At 32.7% G+C, this 22,748-nt stretch overlaps 1 protein-coding gene across 1 annotated transcript in view; it reads left to right on the forward strand.

Annotated features, from left to right (window-relative positions):
* Positions 1-22,748, forward strand: part of PSMD14 (proteasome 26S subunit, non-ATPase 14) — an 81,121-nt gene that overhangs the window by 39,904 nt on the left and 18,469 nt on the right. Inside the window, exons 5-8 of the mRNA XM_019727278.2 lie at positions 209-328; positions 2,782-2,852; positions 3,836-3,986; positions 17,809-17,916. Of these exons, the coding sequence (XP_019582837.1) occupies positions 209-328; positions 2,782-2,852; positions 3,836-3,986; positions 17,809-17,916 (450 nt within the window). The remainder of the gene's footprint in view (positions 1-208; positions 329-2,781; positions 2,853-3,835; positions 3,987-17,808; positions 17,917-22,748) is intronic.

Raw genomic sequence — 22,748 nt, forward strand, 5'->3', positions numbered from 1 at the left:
TAGAGATCACTGTTGCTTTCAGTGTATCTTTTACTTTGGAATATTTGTCACCTTAACCCTTTCAGACTAAAGCTATTATTTTAGGCACATTTGTAAAATAGAGTGTTTTATTTCCACTGAAACGACATTAGGTTCTTAGTTTAAAGGTACATAAATAAATAAGACCAAAGATCTCAAAGCTTTGTGTCCACATATCTTCCTCTTACAGATGTTAAAACATGGTCGTGCTGGAGTTCCAATGGAAGTTATGGGTCTGATGCTTGGAGAGTTTGTTGATGATTACACCGTCAGAGTGATAGATGTGTTTGCTATGCCTCAGTCAGGAACAGTGAGTACTTTTCTGGTTGCCTCCTGCAAACAAATGTGTTTCTTTTCTCTTTTCTTTTCCTATGCAAGATAACTTTCATCATATTATATTTTCTCTTCCTATAGGAAAAATTCATCATAAGATTAATGATAGAAAAATCTAGGTTGTAGTGAATTAAATTTTTTATGTTTTAAATGCATCATGAATTCCCTGTAGGCCCACAAAATGAATGATGCTAACGTTAAATCCCTTTACTCGTACCTTCGCTTCAGCTTAAACTGGGATAGCATACTGGATTTGTAAGTTAGTTACCCTAAAATAGTTTGATTAGTTTGAACACTTGGTTCAAAAGATTTCAGAGACTTTCATAATTAGATTTTCATTTACGTACGTTATCTAGTCCTCATGTTTTGTTCCAGCTATTTTGAAATATGGCCCTTTTAAAAATACTCTATGCAGGGTGATAAATTGCTCTGAAGCTTCTATTCAAAATGCTAAATTTGAAAAAACAAAAAACTCTGATAAATTTTAGTTCTTATTGACCTGGTATGGTAATTTGTTAATAGAAGAAACGTACTTCATAAAGATTTCAGAAGTCATCTATTCTACCTGTTTGGAATCATGGTTCTTTCTGGAAGTTTTTGTTTTGTTTTGCTATTTTATTTAATGCATTGGACTTGTGTAGATAGGTGTGTATGTTGAGATTTAAAGAAAATGGACAAACAACAATAACTATTCCACCTACTTTCCAAAAAACAACACACATATCCTTCTCATCTGTTTGCCTAGAAAAATATAATATGTATATCTGTATGATGGATGTTTTTTTCTCTAATATGCAACCTTTCACTTACTGAGCCTTATAAAATATCTGAATTAAAGAAATTGTTTTTATAAAGCTGTTTGTTCTGTTTGAGGCTTTTTCCTATTTTGATAAAGTAGATGCTAGAGAAACAAATTTTTTTTAAATAAGTCAACATATGTGTGTGTATCTGTAATAAGCATTTTAAATGGAGTTATTGCTACAGAATGCAGTTTATTTGTAAATAACACAAAATATAAAAAACTATGTAACTTTTTCAATAGACCAGTTTGTTGAGGTAAATTAATTTGGCTCTGCTGATTTTGTCCACCTGAATATCCATATTTATTTTGTACTGTAGACATAGACAAATGTACTACATATTAACTAAAAATTTAGATTTGAATCTTAGACTATTATTTGTATCTGTCTTTTCATGTCAGAATATATAATACATAATAAAATTAACATTTGTTACATGTGGTCCTTATCTATTATAATAAAGGGTTCTTAAGCTTTAATATCATTATTTCTGTGAAAATGCTTTTTTGACGATATAAAATAGAAGATTTTGATCCCTTTGTTCACTCTGTGTAGTAGAATTAAAAAGTTTTTCTTCTGGCCCAGGAGGTTGTAAACTTTTTCTGTGAAGACGTATGCCTCTGTCTCATATTCTTGTTTTGTGTTTTTTTAACAACCTTTAAAAATGAAAAAACGAAAAACAAAACATTCTTAGCCTGTAGGCAGCAGATTGCATACCCCTGTTCTTGATCATGCATTCTCAATTAGAATTCGAAATACTGTTTGTTTTCGTGGGAAGAAAGTGCTTATGTTAACTGGTTTGTTTAAGTAGATTAGACTTAAATTCCTGATGTTAGAAGAAAGCCTTGTGGGAGCTATAATGACAGTGATCTATCACTGAAGAGATGATATGAATGCTTTTAATAGTTCCATGTTCTAAAATCTTGTTTTGGTTGAACTAGCAAAATAATGCAACATTTAAAAGACTTGGCTGTAGATTGTCTCTAGTGGGGAATTTTTTGTGAATGCTATTTTATATTTGATATTCAGTAGTCTTTATTTCCCTCCAGCCACCTAATCTACCAAGTACTCCTAACTGAAGCACTAAACTTCCTCCCCTTCGAACCCACCCACTCCCAAAACAAGTCAGGGAAACTAATAAATTATTTTCCTTCTTCAAAATGTTCACATTACTATAAAAAGAATTGAAACTGTTGATTATGATAATAGATGAATAGTTGTAGAACTTTGGGTGAGATGCTTATCAGTTATCAAAGGATGGCATTAGGAAGTATGCTTGTCTAGATAGGCCTAACCAAAAAATAGTTGATTCAGTTGTTTGGTATTTCATATACACATATATACAGCTGTAACCATAACCTTTTAAAGGATCCTGAAAATTGTCTTATTAGCTCACAGCAGTTTGGTACTTGTCAATTTTAGAAGCTTTATTGATGTTTGGTTTATAATTGAATGACAAGAGTAGGTATCAAATATAGGTATCAAAACCTATAAAATTATTTTGGCATCTCAAAATAATATATGTAGGTTGTTTTCTTGGGTAGCTTTTTGTTCATTTACATTGTAATATAAAGTTTTGTGGGATTTTTTCATAGTTATAAAAGCTAACCATTTTTTCTTTCTAAACCAGGGTGTCAGTGTGGAGGCAGTTGATCCAGTATTCCAAGCCAAAATGTTGGATATGTTGAAGCAGACAGGAAGGTAAGTATTTTAGACGATCATTTAAAGGACAATAACTTTCAGAAACATATCTCAAAATTTTGAATGTTTATGAATATCTCTCCTAGAAAAAAATGCCATGTAGTTCATGTTCAGTATCACTGTCAGTGCTATGCCCCACCTATCTAGTCTCTCTTCCATCTAGAATCAAAGAAATTTGCCAATCAGAAAACTGCTTTGTATTACAATTCTCAGCCATCACATAGTAAGCTTGCGCTGTAGCTTCCCTCTCTTTAGCATATGGAGTTACTCTCTAGTCACTTATAATTGAAAGAGCTTGTATGTTACATGTATTTGAGAATTTCAACTGAATAAGATTTTGAATATTTAATTATATTAATAGGCATTATGAGTTTTAAAAACAGGGCAGGCAGAATCTAAATATTCAAGTTTTTTCTCTCAGATTAAATCTCTCAATAGTTGTCATTCTCTTGCTCAAATTCTTCTACTGTGGAAAAAACTTCAAAATTAATGTTAGCAAAAGGCTCAGCAGCTGAGCAGAACAGTGCAAATTGGTTTTTGACTGAGTTCCTAGTTCTACTGCTGGTTTAATTGATATTTAATCCTTTCACAACAGTGGATCCTGGTGTCCATTGTTAAAAATGTACTCTGCCTGGAAAATCCAACTCCCAGAGCTAAGGAGTTAAAGAGTAGATATTTACTTGAATGCTGAAAGAGTAAAAACTGGCTCTGAGAAAGTGTGGTAACAAGGTGAAAAACTGAAAGCCTTATCTACCACTGCTAATGTGCATCTCTTAATGATACCACTCCTTTGTCACACTTATTCATTTCCATGTTTTCTGAATAATATGGTGCTTGATTTCAGTGTTTCTAATGGTGCTTTTTCACACCTATGTGTTTTTCATCTCTTCTTAATTTATACCCTGTTAGTGTGTTATTTCTTTTCATATCATAAATGTATTACTTGTTTTGTTCTGAGCCGCTGAATGCCCTCTTTGTTTCAGGCCTGAGATGGTTGTTGGTTGGTATCACAGTCACCCTGGCTTTGGTTGTTGGCTTTCTGGTGTGGATATCAACACTCAGCAGAGCTTTGAAGCCTTGTCAGAGAGAGCTGTGGCAGTGGTTGTGGATCCCATTCAGAGTGTAAAAGGAAAGGTAGAGTAGATTCTATCTTTATTAACATCTACTGCCACATTCTGTGTACACATACATTAAATAAAAATATTTTGTTTAAAGCAGAATTCTTAATTACACAAAAACCTGTTTACTTAAAAAAACTGTATATGTCGGTAAGTGTGTCTTGGTATTTAGAGATTACTCAGCTATTGTCTAACCATAAATGTTTATCTTTAATTTTTTTTATTTCATAGATTTAGGAACGTTAAACCATATTAAAAGCCTGCTATACACATTTCATTAATATTGTAATAAGCATTACCTTTATTTTAAAATGGTGAATTTGGGATTGGCACATTTTAAAAATCTAGTTAAAGAGCTCTGTTTTGCAGACATTGTGGCAGGACATATTCTGGAGTTGTATGTTCCAAATATTTTAGACAATGAAAACTTGTCCCAAAGACTTGGTAGCAATCATTCGCATTTTTGGAGTGAGGACACAGATGAATGGTTAAATATGCTAAATGATTCTGAAAAGAGATTAACTTGCAAAGCATATTGGGTTATAGTTCTTTGTTGAAATCTTTTGTTCTTATTTAGTTTTTTTTTTTCTTTTTTGTTCGTTTGTTCGTTCCTTCTTTTTCCCCCCTTTTTTTTTATTTCTTTCTTTCTAGCCCCATATGCCATTTTCCTATTTCCTGCCTCATGACAGCAGGGAGCAGCTCTATTATCACCTTCACAGAGCTGTCTGCAAATGTGAGAGGCAATTCGATTTTGCTCAACCACAGGGAGAGTGGATTAGAAAAACTACAGAACATACAGAAATTGGCTAGGTGGTTACTGCTTTAAAATACTGCTGAGGTGTCTTGTTTGAGCATGTACTTCCATTGTAGTGTAGAATAATTGTTAAAATAAGATCACAATACATTTATGGAATTCTTTTTATGCAGCTTTTATAAATAATTTTTAGAGCGCTTAAAAGTAAATATCAGCTTGCTATCAGACCTGAGGTTTAATTGTATTGCAGATTACATTTACATCTGCTCACCAGCTCAAACAAACTAAATATGGCTGTTAAAACATGGAATTTTTATCTGTCATGAATTTGAAGTCGAACACTTTCTGACATCATATTATGGTAAATAAAAATTGAGGTCTTCTCTAAATCATGATCCTATTAGATGTGATTTAGCTTTTCCGTGGCAAAAACTAGCCACAAAAACAACAATAATAGCTGATATACCAGGCAATTCAGAATGGATAACTTCTGATGCTTGTTGCATACCTGTATTTCAATTTATTTACTTTCTTTTTTACTAAGTGTATTGTTACGTAACTGATACAGATAAAAGGAGTTTAAAATCCTTGATTTTTATTATTAGTTTTATGAATTAAAGTACAATATAATACTTCTTCAATTTCTCTAATTATTAAGACACCTTTTTACAAAACCATTTACATAATGATTATTATTTTAGAAATGTAACAGAGTTATCCGATGAAGTTTTCCTACCACAATATTTACAAATAGTAATTGAGGCTTAATTTTAAGTATAATTAGAGTTCCATTTTGTATTAATGTGACTTACTTTTTAATGATACTTGGCTCATGTGATGGTGGCCACTGTGAAAAGGAAAATGCAAACTTAAATCCAATAAAAGCAGTCTCAAAATAAAATGTAAATAAATTAGTATATATTTTATTTTAGATTATCTTGTTTATAATATTTTAAATGATAGTTTTAGTTTCCAAACTTAGTTTAAATATTATATAACATTGGAATTTGCATTGTTTATTTCTAATTAATTATAATTCATATTAAAAGGCTGTATTACATTTAAAAATACACTTGTATCACATGACTGCTGTCATGTGGTAAAATGTATGCTTTAAAAATAATATATCTAAAATTATGACATCACAAGTATTAAAATATTTTTGAAAAAATTTAGTATAAATATGTATCATTGATTCATATCATTTGTTGTACTTAACATATAGATTCATACAATTATATTACCTGAAAAAAGATCTAGTTCTTTGCTAATTATATAACTTCATCTATAAAGTGTCTGAGTTTGGTTATAATTTATGATTCTCCCAGTGTCAAGAATTCTCAAACATGAAGCAAATTAAATGCTAGTAAATCCATGGCCAGTGTTCTATTTAAATCTTTAAACTTAACTATATAAACTTGTAAAAATTGAAGAATAACATAGAACTTCCCCCTTCTTCCTTGTACTTGGTTTCTCAAAGATGTCAAAATATTTAATAAGGCAATGATTAGATCAAGAGTTAAAATGGCAGTCTGTATGAAAATGGTTAAGTTGGGTCTCTGTTCACATATACCTCTTTCCTATATATTTTTATATTTCCATTTTTATAAATCCTACTATTGTCTCTGTTTTTTGAATGATAAGACAAGCATGGATTCTTTCTTTATAATCTCAATTTATAATTTTTGATTTCCTTTTATGTGACTTGACTATATCTTTATGGAATTACTCTTGTGTGCCAGATATTATTGTGATAGCCATTTCAATTTGTCTTATTTATTCTTTTCAGTAAGTCTGGAGTTAGGCACTGTTATTATTCCATTTATCAATGAGAGACCAAAAATATTAGGCTCAAAGAGATTACTTTGCATAAAATCATACCATTGTTAAGCAGTCTAAAAAGGGTACAAATCTAAGTTTATAAAATTGCAGAGCTCAAACTGGTTTACTGGCTCTTTAATATTAGACAATTATGAACGATATCATTACAGTACCTCAGGAATAGAAAATGAGTACCAGAGGTCATCACAAGGCCTTTCTTAACTTTTAGGAATAGGTGTCACGCCCTTCAGCATAAGTCAGAAGAAGGAGCTACATATTTTCTCTTAAGTTTTCAATAGTTCTCTGTACTATTTATAGTAGTTATTATATATTAATTGATTTTTCTCATGTAGTATTTGTTCTGTTAATATAAAAAAACAATTTAGACATTCTCATCCCTGTCAGCTTTTCTGACATCACTAGTACCACACATTGAGACTGATGTAAATAATAAAATATACCATATCATGATAAAAAATCCATATCACTCCATATATTTTATAATTCTACAAATGTTTAAAATGTTATAGGTGAAAATCAATGATAATAAAATTCATAATTTAAATGGAGAGTAAGCTCATAGAAATTACCAGTGAGCTCTGCTCCAAACTTATCAGTGAAGTAGTTTTTAAGATTCTGTTTTAGTTTATTTGTAAAATACACATATTCAAATATTTTAAATTTCAGTTCACAAGTGGCACAGTGACACCCTCTTACTTAATGTTTTGTTGTCTTGTATATTCAGCCTACAACTTGGACTTGATCCAGCAGCAAATTGAGAAGTTAATTCAACTTGTAATATAACTATACTTCTTTAGGGCAAAAAGAATGATCACTGTGTGCATAGTCATAAAACGAGCATAAAGCTATTACTGCTTTTGAGAACTTACTTTCTTGTCAGAATTCCTGTCAGTAAAATGTTCAAATGTTACCTGCTAACTCCCATCAATCTGTGTGTCTGTTCTCTATTTTGAAAACAAAAAATAAATAACACTAATAACCCTTTCGTCCAAATAAATATTAACATTGGCTGGGTTATCTTGAAAATGTTTTATTTAATCTGATCAGAAATACTCAATGGATTTTTAAAACGTGATGTTTATCTAGTTGCAGATCAACTCATCAGTAGGTACACCTGATGTGCTGTGTGCTAACGATTCTGGGATACAAAATAAGGAAAAAATGGTCTTTGTCTCTTTGAGAAGATAAATCATATACACGTAGTATTACTAGTGAGCCAGAGAACATTTTGCTAATTATATGAGAATCATCCTACCTTGTATACTGATAGAACACAAATTATACTGATCCTGCTTTTTTCCTGTAATTAAGTATGCAACTGGTTGCTAGAGATAAATCAACACTTACTCACAACCTTATATATGCCAATATGCAATAAAGTAGTGCTTGTATAGCAAACATAGTAAATGCAAATTAAATTAGAAGAAGGGAGAAATCGGTATAGGCTGCACAAAGTAGATGAGGCTGGGACAGAGCTTTGATGGATGGACAGGACATCACTCAGAAAAGACGAGCTTGTACCTCAGGGGAAGAATATGGAAACAATATCATTCCAGGTGGTATTCACCTCTTTGTTCATTTTTGTTTCACAGATATATTAGAATGTAAAGTAAGTAGTTTTTGCTGTTTGTTTTTTTAAAATCAGTGTTTTACAAAAAAGATGGGACCCTGAAGAATAAATACAAATAAAGGAGAAAAGAGTTAGAGAATGAATGTTATAAGATCTGACCTTTTACTTTCAGATATCTAGAAGGTTATGTCTTTTTCAGGGTAAGGGGGCAAATATTTTATTTATCCAAGAAATTTTGTATTAGAAAGTTTTAAGATGGTAGAGATTTTAAACTGCTTAAATAATAGTTTTGTTTTAGCTATTTCTTCGTTTTTTTGTGTTTTTTTTTCAATATCATAAGGCAGGGCATAGAGTAATGAAGAACTTAGGCTTTGGAATCAGATTTACATTAGAATTTTTATCTCTTTACAGCATGGCCTTGAGCAAGTTACCTAATCTTGAGCTCCAGATTTCTCATCTATAACTATCTCATAGTATTCAGAGTATTATGAAGTGGTATATGTAATGATTACAGTGCACGTGCCATAATAGGAGGTGTGCAATAAATGGCACTTTGTTATTCGGGGGCTTAAAATAATGTGCTTAAAATAAATTACAACTAGCATATTTTTTAAATGAATACTTCTGAAAGTTTTGTTGAGAACAAGTCTATAAATTAATTACTAACTTGCTCACATTACTTCAGGAAGATGAAGGTAATGACTACAAAAGAAATGAAAACTTTCCCTTATGTATTTTCTACATCCTGACTAATTTAGGAATGCTCTCCTGATTCAGCTAATTTTTATTGAGCACTTACTATCTTCCAGCATATTTCTCTGGGGCATGTGATGAAGAGGAAAATGAATATATTACATTAAACTTCTGTCCGTTGAAATGATTAATATATTGTACTTAAAACCATTTTTTGTGTTTTATTCATCTGTCTGTGTTGTCTCTTTCGCAAGACTGGGGCCTCTTTTGGGGGAAACATTTTCTTGGAATTTATATAGTGTCTGGCAAAAGTAGTTTTCTTCATAAATATTTGTTTATAAAATAAAATCAAGGAATGAATGTCAGTGGTTACCTGTTATCAATTCTGGCTTTCAGCATATTAGAAAAAAAACTGCAGTTAATTTTGTGAGTTTTTTAAAGTAATTTTTATATGTTAGCAGTCTTAGAGCCATTTATTAAATACATGAAATTCATAAGGTCAGTGAGCCAGTTTGTTCATAGACATTAGCCTTGATGAATTTGGATTGTATGTAATTAGAGCTAGAGTTCAAGTTTAACATGACATTTGTCTTCTGAAGGTAGTAAAAGATTTACAATAGCTGTTATTCAGATTTTCTTTTGATCATTATCCCATAAGGGTCAATTAGGGGTGGATAGTCCTAATCTCAAATTGTGTACACACACACACCTTTTCTTCATCTAGTTTTCCACATTGAAAGAGGAAAATAGAAAAAAGGACACAAAAAATTCTATTTCTACTTTTAATATTTTAGTATAGCACTGTGAGCATACTCACCCAACTCTTGGAACGAGTTTAGTTACTATATTATCTTTTGTTCCTGATTTTCACTGTTATTATCAATTTGAAGTTTTATAACACAGATTTAATCTGTGAGGATTAAAGAAAATATTGTAGGTGCTAATGTGTTTATACTATCCCTGACAGACAAATTTAATAGTTTATAATATTTAACTGATATAATCAGAAATTGTCAGCTAGGAATGTTAAAGCAGTTTTATGTTTACAATTCTAAAAAGCATAAATCTTATATAAAATTAACAGTTGTTAATGTGGTTCTTGTAATTTAGAGCTTCTACATTAATAATATAATCTCTGAGCTAATTTATTGTTTAGTACTGGCTATGCATTTTGAGTGATATAGATGTGCTTCAATAGCTGGATTAGTTTGAATCCAGCTGTTTCTGTAAAGATACAGGAAAACCTTTAAAACCGTGTCCCATTATCTATAAGAATATTATTTATTAACTCTTTTGCTTCTTGAGTGCTTTTCTTTCCCCAGTCTAATGATCCCTGGTCATTCGTTCAACAGACACTTACTGACCACTATTGTATGCCAAGCATACACTGGAAACAGAGAAGAGTAAGGTCTGCTCCCTGTCCTTACTGCCAGCAGATGGAAACATGACTTTGTATAAGAGGCCTTTTCATAGCCCATATATATTGTTTAAGATCATATTCAAATGATTTGACATTAGCCCTTGTTAATTGTGAGGCTGTTTCTGCACCTGGGACTTAGTTTTGTCAGGTTTAATATGTTATCATTGTGATTTCCCAAAGAGGATAGAATTGATTATGGTGGTAAATTTTCTTCTAAGTCATAGTTGTTCTTCAGTGGTCATTCTTGGACTATAAGTAAGCTGGTTAGTAGATGCCCACTGCCACCTTTTTACATTTCAGATAGCTTTATTATGTGCAGTTTTTATTCCAAGTTAAACACAAGTTCGTGCTTTTTGATGTTGGTGTTTTTCAGTTCAGCATGCCATGGAGTTTTCCATGAATTCAAAACTGAGCCGTGATAAGAAAATGGGAAGTGTATGTTTTATAAAGCCTAGTGATCAGATTTTTATAGATAATGAATGTTTTATTTTTTGAAAGGAACAATAAACATGAATGGTAAAACTTTATATAAAACAGTATCCAAAAATGCTTTCTTGGAGCTTTTCATTTCAATAGATATTTATCCTGCATCAAATTATATGTGCCAGGTACTCTACTGGGGGATGGATATTCAATAGTGAGTAAGACGTTAAACTTGCTGTCAATTAACTGAATCTAATAGAAGTTTTTTCTTGCTTTTGTGTTAGAATAACTGTTACATCAAATAGCTTGGTGATGAACAGGACTGGCTTTGGCATGCTGTGTATGTACAAATCATAATGGTATCATCAGCTGGTGTGTCATCTCACTGAATTTATCCAAGTTCTCCGAGCCTCAGTTTCCTCATCCATAAATTGAGAATATTAATACCTACTTTTAGTTGTTGAGAGATTAGACGAGATACTTTCTACACACTCATTTAATTAATAAGCCCAATAAAATACATAAAAGTGATACACAGAAAAGGAATTGACCTTTATATGTTTTGTTTTACGAACATGACTTTGCCTATTGAGAGATGGCAGTTTGGAGGATGTATTTGCATTTTTCTTTGAAGGTGATGTTAAAGTACCAGAACTACGTAAGTCCTTTCATCCACCCTCCCTACTTCCTCACTGACATGGTCAAGCCCCAGCCTTTAGTCTCTAGATCCTTTTATTCCTTTACTTTATGCGGAGCTGTTGATAAGCATAGCAGTTGTGTTGCTTTAGTTTGTCTACTAGAAAGGAATCTGAAATCACTTGTTCATTTTATGTAGGCTGACTGAGTAGCCACCAGAAGAATTGTATTCAGACCAGTGACCCAGAGATGACAGGCTCTTACATAGCTCATTAACAGTCCCCTGAGAAGCTCAGTTTTTAAGTTCACTATTTGTCACACACAAGTCTAGAAATACCTACCTTGCGGGAGTATCAAGATTCTAGGCATTTGTCATTTTAATTAAAAAAGATAATACTCAGTATAACTGTATGTTTTTTTAACATTATTTTAATTAGGAATTTTCCTAAGGAAATATGTCTTTAAATGCCCTTCCCTAATTTCCTTTGATGTTTTCATATGCCAAGTGTTTGTGGATGCCAAAGTTACAATTCTGGTTTAATTTTTAGGGTAGCTTTTTTCTAACTTTAACAGTACATTACAGTAGCAGTACTCTGCTTTGTTTACTTTGTCAGTTTGGGGGCTCTAAGAAGCAGATTTCAAAGTGGAGTTGGATATGCGAGAGATTTACTAGGGGAAACACCTGTGATGAATAAAGGGGAGACCCTTCAGACATCAGTACAGGTCTGATCCTGTGGACGGAGAAGGGAAGGCAGGATTGGGTAGGAAATGCGTCACACACGTTTTTAACAAAGTTTCAGCCAGGCTTATAGGGGTCCTTGATACAGTTTCCCTTTAGAGGGATCCCTTATTTGGCAGGAATGGCGAGGTCCTAGGACCCCTACTGTGCTCAGTCCTTGCCTGAGAGCAGCCCCAGGGAAGGGTGACCTGGGGTAAAACCCGAGAGGTTCCAGGGGTATAGCATCTGGAGGTTGTGAGTCAGCTGTGCTCTCCACAGCAGGTTCTACTGAAAGGAGATCTTAACTGGGCAACCCCATGACTGCCCCAGTTAATAACACTATGAACTGTGGAGGCAGGCACACGTAGTATTTTATTTAATCATATCACCAACTCTGAGGTGTCATTCACGTGCAGATGGGACGTTGAGAGGTTAAATAACTTCCTAGATCACTTAGCTAGCAAGTGATAGAGCCAGAATTCTAACTTAGGAAGGATTCTGACAGCAGAGTGTCTCAAGCATTTAAACACCTATACCATGCTGACTACATGCATACACTAAAAAATCCTGCCAAGCTTTGACTTAACTATGTTTTTTTACAAAGTTTCGTGAATCTAAAAATGTCTAATTACCTTTTGCCATACTAGTTTCTAAAGATCAATTTGTTTTCATTAAGTCATATACGCTCAAAACTTGTGGCTTTACTGTTTGAATTTTGATGCATGTCTTCACTTGTCAAAAAAAATGCATTATGCCAGTTACACCACGTCCCCCCTTTTTTGTCTCCCAATATATTGAAGTTGTACTACAGATCTCTAGCTACAGTAAGCAACTCTCCAAGGATGAAGAAATAAAATGTACACACACTTAGGAATTTCTTTTCCAGAGCTAAAATTGCCATTTTATAAATAATTTCCGTGTTGCAAACTTGAGACTAAGAAATCACAGCAATTCGGTGATATGCATTTGGCATGAGTCAGTTTTAGTTCTTAGTGCTTTTCATTGGAAATGGCATAAAAAAGTAAGATTTCTTTGAATTTTTTATGCTGTGGGCTTACAAGAGACATAAGATGTTCTTCTCTGGTGGATGTCTGGCAGTGCATGGCTGCAGAAGTAACAAAATGACCCCAGAGCCCAGCAGTATGTCCCAGGTCACATGAACCCTTAATTTTTAAAGAATCTCGAAACAACCTAAGCTGTTGATAACAGGTCATTTCTAGGTGATAAAGGGTATTTGATACGGGGTGTTGCTTTTCTTTCTAAACCTAGTGCTTTTATAGTCATTTAGAGACTTTTTATATGGTGGTGGGTTTATATGATTTTAAATATGTAACTTAACTGGTAACTGAATTGTAACTCTTCCTCTTCAATGTTTGACATTGATTTTGAGGTCTTAAAATTTTTTTCAAGCTTTTCAAAATTTATTCTAGTTCATTTTATATGTAAACACTTCTCATAGTCATTGATTTCAATACAGGTGCAATTGGAAGTGCCAAAGGCAGCAGCTACTGTTAAAAAAAAAAAAAAAGAGGAAGGGCAGAATGAGAGAGTGACTATGAATTATAGTAACTTCTGTCAGACATGCTTATGCATTTTTCTTTCAGGTATCTTTGTATTAAATTAATTTTAAGAGCTTTACTTAAAAAATAGGCTCCTTTGAATTTAAAACTTGGGAACTATATGGTGGTGCTTTAGAAATTTAGTGACCTAACAGTTGATATGAAAACACAAATTTAAAAATAAATAGCATATTGGATAAATTGTACTATACTTATGAAAGAAGCCAAAAAAAAAAAGAAAATAGATGAAACTGAATTCAAAAATAATTACAGTTTTGAGTCTTAAACCAAATTCGTTATTAAAATGAAATGATAGGTCCTTGACCCTTGGGTGTGCTTGGAATAAATATGGAACACAGTATTGTTTTTAAAACTATTTTGCTTTTATAAGCTGAGACAGATGTACAAAAAAGATGCAGTTTTTATTTTGTATTGGCAGCTTCCAAATATTTAGTATCTATTTCCAAGAGTTGCAATTAGTAAAGCAACCATGGTACTGAAATCTGCACATCCCACAAGCTAATTATATTTGCAGGGTCAGAGTGAATACATATTTTCAGAAAAATAAAGGGTTATATAAATATGTGTCTTCTACTTGGCTGTTATATCACAGTTTGTTGATCTGGAATATAATGTGTACAATTCACAAATTTGTCTGATAACAGAAAGTGGTGTGTGATTGTGTTTATTTTACTAACCAGTATATTCACAGCAATCACTTCCAAATATCTCTCCAGTAAAGATGTGTTAATTACAAAACAGACAAGGTCTTCTATTATATTAAAGCTACTAACAAGAAGACAGCAGGAATCACACATGTAAATAGCATCATCAACCCCTATTTTAGTCCTCTGTTTTGATCTGTGAGTTGCGCATAGACCAAAGGTGCTATTAAAGACTGAGTGTATGAAATAGGCAGCATTATATGAACAAAATTTATTCAACAAGAAAACAGACCTTTAACATGAATTTAACAAGCCTGAGAAATTATAAACTATCATATGCTGCAGATTCATGCAGTGATAATAAACAAAAAAGGAAAGTAAGAGGTTTCCCTAAGCTAACCAAACTGCTAATGGTTTTGTTATAAGCTGTCTACTGTTGCAGTGACCTCTGAAAAGTCTCAAGGCACTTGTACCAGAAAAAATTAAATGGTCAGGCTGGTGAATAGAGATTCAATGTGGTATGTAGGACTTCAGCATGGAAAGGGATTATAAACGTCGAGCATCATATTCCTGAAAATCTTCATACTCTAGCTTGCAAGTTTTTGTTATTACACATTAAGGAGGTAGTTTTTGTGTAAAGTTTTTTGGTTAAATTACTATTTGGATTTATAAGGCATAAACTGAGCTGGTTTAATGTATACATATATTTTAAAACAAACTGTTTAGAAAATCACGTAGATCCAAAAATTGGATGATTTCCTCTGCCCCCACCCAATGCCTTAATTAATCCTTGGAGGTTCTTTGTTCAGCATATCGTATCTAATACTTCCATTCTTAACCATGGAGTGACCACTTTGCTGTCATTCTGTTGCATCATGCCATAAATACATAAACATGGAGAAACTCCTTCAGTTTATACACACCTCCAAGTGCTCACTAGGGCTTTTTCTTGAATCTTAGTGTGGCATAATTAACACCTTCTTTACCCATTGCTCATTAGTGCACTGGACATTAATGAGTCTATTTTGATAGTTTGCTCCAAAGGAGAAACCCACTTATTCTCACAGCTCAAAAAGCAATTAGAAAATTGTACAGAAATGGAAATGTAGGCTATACTGCCATATTTATATTTTTATTGCGTACTAAATCTAATTTTGGTCTGCAGGTTGCTGAAAATGTTAGTTTCCTTAGGACAGTTGCTATAGTGATGGCAGCAAATTCCTTTAAACTTGGTGTAAAGTATTCATTTTCTATTGGCTATCATATTTCTACTCAGGAATTGTCAATCTAAGCATGTCATTTCACATAGGCCATTATTTATTAGTTGAACGGTATGTTAAATTCTTGAGTTTTTTTTTCCTCTTAATTTTTTAATAGAGCTTAAAATTTTTTATTTCAGATGTTTTTAACTGGTCATGATATCTACTAATCTGGTATTTTCATTTCCTTTTTGTGAAGTTTCACACCTACTTACAATAATCCAGAGAAATATTTTAGAGATTTTTTTGCATGTAAAGTAGCTAGCTGTCTGCTGTTTTAGTTTGAAATCATTCAGTATAAAAAAGTATATGGCATTTTGTTGTGATGTATAATGGAATTTTCATAGTTTTATAGAGTGGTCGTTTTTCTACAGATGATTTTACTGAAATCTTAAAATGGAATCAAAGTATTCTAAGCACAATTGGACCAAAATGATGCTTTGCTCTTAAGTACTTACCACTACCAGTAAGGGTGACAATTCTTAATTCTGTCTTTAAATTGTACACTTATCTTTCAAAATGGTCATTATTTTTTGCCTACATTTTAGTTTTACTTTATGTGTGCTTCTTCGTAGAAAATTTTACTTCTATATATTTTTAACAACTCTTTTAAAGTGTTTATTATATCTGATTAAAGCATGTTTGATATTAGTACTTATTGCTTTATGGGAAAACATAATTAGAATTTTTTTTAAATATAAGGAAGAGCTATCAACCTCAGCCATACTTATTTAAATATAAATGTGAAAGTTAAGTCTGGATTACAGTTACTGTATGAAAAGGAAAAAGTTTTCACAAACTATTAAGTCATGTGTGTTCTGGGGATACTTGATTTTATTTCGAGGCAAGAGAAATCTTTGGGGAAATTCAGACTGTTAGAAATAAAAGCATAAATCAAAGTTGTTGGGTTTTTTTGTTTGTTTATTTGTTTGTTTGTTAGTTAGTTTGTTCATTTTTGGACTACCAGAGTGGACAGAGGCCCTAGATTGATTCACTTGTTGTAATGCTTTGGGTATAAGTTTGTATTCTTTGGTAATATGGACCCTTTGTGGCAGCCTTTTCAAAAGGGTGATTTTTTTTTTCTCTTTCTTTAAATCTTGTTCTTTAGCATACAGCGTGTAGTTAACACTTATTACAAACAGATTTTTCAGACTTGATTAGATTTCATTTGGCTTAACTTGAAAATAAATTTTATTTTAATCTCTTGGTATCCTCAAACAGTTATACAAATGAGAACTAGTCTAGTTAGCGTAGCTTTTAAAACATTGATAAATCTCAGTTAACACTATTGATAGCAAACTTAGAAATACTATATTATCCTGCTTGAAGATTTTTTTATGTGACAAATGTATTGAGTTTTTCTCTAGGTTATTGATTTCAATTCCCTGAAAGAGGCATCTATCTTAAAGTCCCAGTGCTTTACTTAAAACTTCACAACATTTAAAAGCTTTAATGAGTTCTTTCAAATCCATGATAATGAACAGAAGAAAGCAATAGGATAGTATGTGATTCTTGTTAAATCTCTTACTGTATAAGAGCTAACAGATGATACTGTATCATGTGAGAATCTGAAGTCTTTCTGTACAGACATATTGAATACACTTAGCACAAAGAGGATACTTATTGTTCTTTCTTTACTGTGTACTTAAGGCCTTATCATTCTATACCATGTTCCTGGCTTAACGCACACACGACCTTGGTTTTCTTGTATTGTGCTTCCTATTCTTGACAGTGGCTTGGACATTTAAGGCCATCAGACAAGGTATAAAGTCTTTTATAGTCGCAAGAAGTAAAAGGTATCTGACTAGAAGAGAATACATGGAGCAAATGCCTTGCTGGTTGTAATTTTGTTGTCATTTCAAGTAGTGTGGTGGTATAATTGATGTGACAGGGCTGGGCTTTAGATGTGGTCCCTTAGCTCGTGCTCACTTTCAGTTTTAGTTTCTTTGTCATTCATTTTGATTAGGTAAAATTTAGGTGACAAACATATGCACACCAGTGAAGGCTGTTTGGTGTAAGTGTCATAATGACGTATTTCAATAATAAAGATGCAAAGTTAATATTTTCCTTTATTGCTTCATGAAAATTGCAATAATTGGTGTCACCTTACATTACAAGATTGAGGGTGGTGTGCTGATGGCACAGTCAGCAGGAGGTTCTTTTTTATTAATATTATAATTAAATGATTTTCTGGAACTAGGCCAGAAACAGATGCAAGTTGATCATGCCTTGTCCAGCGTTGCTTGGCATCATCACTTGCTTTTTAAAAAAGAATTGACCTGACACCTTGTTTTTACAGGTTGTTATTGATGCCTTCAGATTGATCAATGCTAATATGATGGTCCTAGGACATGAACCAAGACAAACAACCTCAAATCTGGGTCACTTAAACAAGCCATCTATCCAGGTAATGCCTATATTTGATAATGTGTTTAAAACTCTGTTTTGCATTTTAAAAACTGTTACAAATGTCCATTCTAAAATTTAATATTTAGCATTTTAATTTTGTTTACAATGAATTTTTCTTGTGCTTTCAAAGATGATTATGGAAGTATTGTTGCAAACGTTAGATTTGCTCATATATGAGTCAATTTTTAGTGGAGTCTTTAAACTCTCCTAACAGTTTGAGGACACCCTTTTTGGGGGAATAGTAGAGCCTTCATATTGAGGCAGACTTATGGCTTTGTATCGTTAGCATTGTATAATAGTAAAGGACCAATAAGGGTTTCAGGTGGAGTGCATTAGGGCTCTGATTCTTGATTGGTTAGTAGATATTTCTCATAGCAGCAAATAATGGGAAAATTGGTGTAAACTTTATGAGATTCCCAGAAACAGTTCTTAAATAGTACTTAAAACATTTTCTATCTTTTTGTTGAATCCCCACCTACAAAACACATCTATATATTACCTTTGATTAGAGTTTATATCTTGTTGGAAGTGATGTCTACCACCATTGTTACGGTTATTCAGACACTTAATATCCTCCTGAGTGATTAATGTTTTCTTTGTATCATTCACGTGCCACATTGTTTTAACACAAATCTTTATTGTCTGCAGAAATTATTTTAAATGTGTTTTTAAATGCACCACAACCTGTGCCTACATAGTTAATTGCTTCTCTGAAGATTAATTAAAAGGACAAAAATACCATGTTTGGTTACATAAAACACATAGGACAAAGACTATAGTAGCTATTGCTGCTCCCCTTCTGAAACCTTGCTCTGTCATACATTGTCTCTGGGGACTTGTGGTTTTGACAGTTAACCATGGTGAAGCCTTGGTTATACTTTGATTACTTTATACTTTTAGACATGTACTTTCGTAGCAGTCACTCGTCTGAAATCTTCATCAGTGTGAAATGTTTTGTTTCAAAGGATTTGAGGTGTGTTCCTTTTGAAAACAAAAAATGTATAAATCAGGGAAAACTGCAGAATATAATGAGTATGAAATAAGCTACCAGTGTTTATGATTGGGTACAGACAAGCCCATGCTTGCATGTTCCAAGAGAATATATTATTGGACCTGTTTAGGCTGTGATAATGACCTTTCTTATAAACCCCCATAGCATCATACTACTTCATTATTTTTTTGCAAAAGGTTAAGTAGCTTCTCACAATCCAAGATCACTGTGATTATTCTGGTATGTTTCTGCCAGAAGTTTTTACTAATTGCAAGTCAACAGCCACCTGTTGCAGATTTCAGCTTTTAAATTTAAACACTGCTTTTTAACCTTAAGAACTGAGTATAATCAGTATTAAAAATTTGTTGTTTTCCTACACCAGTCCACTTTGTATTTTTTGGTCCTACCTTATAGTCTGTAATTTAAGATGAACCTTATAAAGCAGGTTCCAAACCCAAGTTAAAAGGACCTCTGTATATAGTACATAATAGCTACAGCATCATTGTTTTTCCTTATTTTAGTTTGTTTTGCCTTCCAATTAAAATCTGTAAATATATTTATTTCACAGTTTATATAGCGCCCATCAGAATGACATCTATCTGGGTGCTTTACAGTATTAAGACGATTTCAATACTAAAACACTCAAATGGGATCAAGCCAAAAAGTGACAGAACAAAGCTACACCTTAAAGCAGTTTCTTAATTTTCTAAGACAAGCTACAAAGAAAGCAACCCAGAAGAACCCGAAGTGAATGGTAATATCCACAATAGAATTTTAATATATGTTAGCAGAATTTTTAACTCGGGGATCAAAAGCCATTCAAAAAGGCCATGCCTTTTATTTTGAAGGAAAACTAGTTCCTGTTGAGATGAGTCTTGCTCCTAAACCAACTTTCCTATAGTGGGGATAGAAACCTAACAGCAACCATTAGCACTCATGCTGGTGGTTACTATGCATTTCTAATGCTGATTTTTTTTTTTTAACTATTATTCTTAAAGTAGTGGTAAAAAAAATTGTGATTCTGTTGGAGACTACTATTTAATAATTTGAGGAAAGTTCCAAATATGTTAAGTAAGAAAAAGATTATAAAATAAGACAAACAAGTTCTACTATTTGCAAACATGTATTTTATAAACTGTGCCTATATAGTTACACCATGATGTTAGTGTTGATTTCCTCTGAGTAGTAGGATTATGGAATCTTTTTCTTGTTTTGTTTTTTTTTTCTCCAGATATTTCTTAAACTTTCTACAGTGAAACATATATTACTTTTAGAAAAATGTTATTTTTAAAGCACTAATAATAATATTGAAGTATTTACCACAAGACAAAGCTAATAGACCAAGTTTATATTAACTCTCGTGTTTTAAATAAGAGAAGTCATTAATAATCCTGGTAGAGAGGGGGAAGTATAATGCATGTACTATAGACTTTTATATTAATATATGAGATTTGTATTATATAGTACTTGGAACATTTGACCATTATTGTCAACTTTATAGAATTGAGGGTTAACAAATGTTTATTTTAATAACTCAACACTTTAAGCTATTGCATAAAAACTTCAGTGACATTTCAGATCCTTAAGAGCCACAGTTTATGTGAAGACTGGTTGTCAACCACATGGAAATTTAGTAAATATTGGTGCATATATGCATTGTGCTAGGGCTATGAGCCTCTAAGTATAGTGCTGAGTACAATTGCATTGTCTAATAAAGCTACTTGAAAAACATTACTTTCAGTAGTTGTTAAATGGTTATAAAACAGTTGCACTGGAAGGAACGATTATGGTCATTTCTAGGTGAAGAAACTGAGGGCGAGAAAGTTCATGACTTGCCCAGGTTATCCAGTGAGTTAATATAGGAGCTGGTATTTATAACTAGGGTTCCTCATTCTTTTATACTGTACTTGGAAATTTAATTAATTAATTTTGGCATAGATAATATATGTATGCAGTTCAAAATTCAAAAGGCACTAAAAGGTATCTAGCAAAAACTCTTTTGTCTACTTTTGCCTTCTGCAACTGCGTTCTCCACTGTAGAGGGAAGAACAAAACACATTTTGTTTCAGATCTAAATAAACATGCCTTACTTTTTTAAGAGTGTGAAACTTTTTTAATGTATCAAGAACCTGTAAATACGTTATATAGTTCATAAACTGTGTATTTTATAATATGCTTGCTTTCCCAGAGTAGTGACGGTATGGAGGTATAATTTCTAACCTCTTCTCCATAGTGGACAATGTCTCCATGGACATTTGCAATGAAGTATGATTAGGGTGGGTTTTAGTTGCTTTTACTTATCTGACATAGTCATTATGTAGGAAGCCATTTAAGCAGAGGGTCTTATTTTAGGAACTATTGGGAGCAATCTCTCTACATAAAATAGAATTCTACACAATTCTACCCAACCTGGTAGCTGACCGCCTCTCATAAACTGCCTATATTTTTATTCTGTAGTTTCTACCACCTTTGCACATACATCACTGCAGTTCCAAGTTTATTACTTTTCCTTATTATTTATGCTCTAGTGGTTTAGTCAAAATTATTCATTAGGATCAGATACCTATTCTCCTGCAGACATTTCTAGTGCCTAAGTTTAATAATTCACATGAATAAATGAATCTGAAATATAAATAATTCAAATGGTGATTTTTTTGAACTTTATTTCACTGTGATGATTATTTGTATACTTGTTTTGAATTTGTCATACCAACAAAATTATAAAGCTCTACTCTGAAGATTAACTAAAGAAGCATAGAAATAACCTGCAAGTTATTCAGCAGGATCTCAAAACTTCCCTTTGTCTAGTTCCTCCTCCAAACCATTCTTCATCTAGAATAGATAGCATCTTAGACTGATACTGAGTACTCACCCAGGTGGAACTTGCTTCTTTGAAAGGGTGGCAGGCTTAGAGCAAAGAAAACAAGGGTCAGGATATCCAAGAACCAAGTAAGCTAAGTGCTTTTGGTAAATCCAGAATATATTATCCTAGAAACAGTGCTGTAAAAGTTGGCTATCTTTCTAGGCCAGCCACTGAAAGCTTATTTAACCCGTAATATGTATTACCGTGTTTCCCCGAAAATAAGACCTAGGCAGACAATCAGCTCTAATGAATCTTTTGGAGCAAAAATTAATATAAAACCCAGTCTTATAATATCAGGCCTGGTATGTTATGTTATGTTATGTTATGTTATGTTATGTTATGTTATGTTATGTTATGTTATGTTATGTAAGACCCGGTCTTATATTAATTTTTGCTCCAAAAGCCACGTTAGAGCTGATGGTCCGGCTAGGTCTCATTTTCAGGGAAACACGGTATAACATGGAACCATGCTTTATAACACTGTGCCTGTGAGAAACTGTTGCAGATTTCAAATGGCTGATTAATGAGTGAGCTTCTGGAACATACCCTATTTTAAGGAAGAATTGCCTAATTTTTCCAAGGTCCATCATATGTTTTAAGTGCAAGTTAAAAAGTTAAGTATTGATGTTTTAAGACATTTCCTGGCTATATAACTTTCTTCTTTATCTGCCTGACATACTATGGCATTTGCTAGTATATTGTGTTCAATTTACAATTTGATCCTTTCAAAAGGTTAGTCTCCCTCTTGGTAAAACTAATCTTATATTTGGCGTATGCTGCCACAACTTGTAATTCAGTGTCGCCTAGATTGGTTAATTTGACAGAATTTATTTATTGAGCTAAAAGAAGCTGTGGTTTTGGGCTCATATAGAAAGAGGACTGCACATGGCCAACTTACTTACGCTTTATGATAAATGCACTGGGGGTACCCAGCAGGTGAGTAAGTGAAAGTAGAACACTGCTTGAGGATAGCATT

The sequence above is a fragment of the Rhinolophus sinicus genome, linkage group LG01 (assembly GCF_036562045.2).
Source record: "Rhinolophus sinicus isolate RSC01 linkage group LG01, ASM3656204v1, whole genome shotgun sequence".
Taxonomy (NCBI): Eukaryota; Metazoa; Chordata; class Mammalia; order Chiroptera; family Rhinolophidae; genus Rhinolophus; species Rhinolophus sinicus.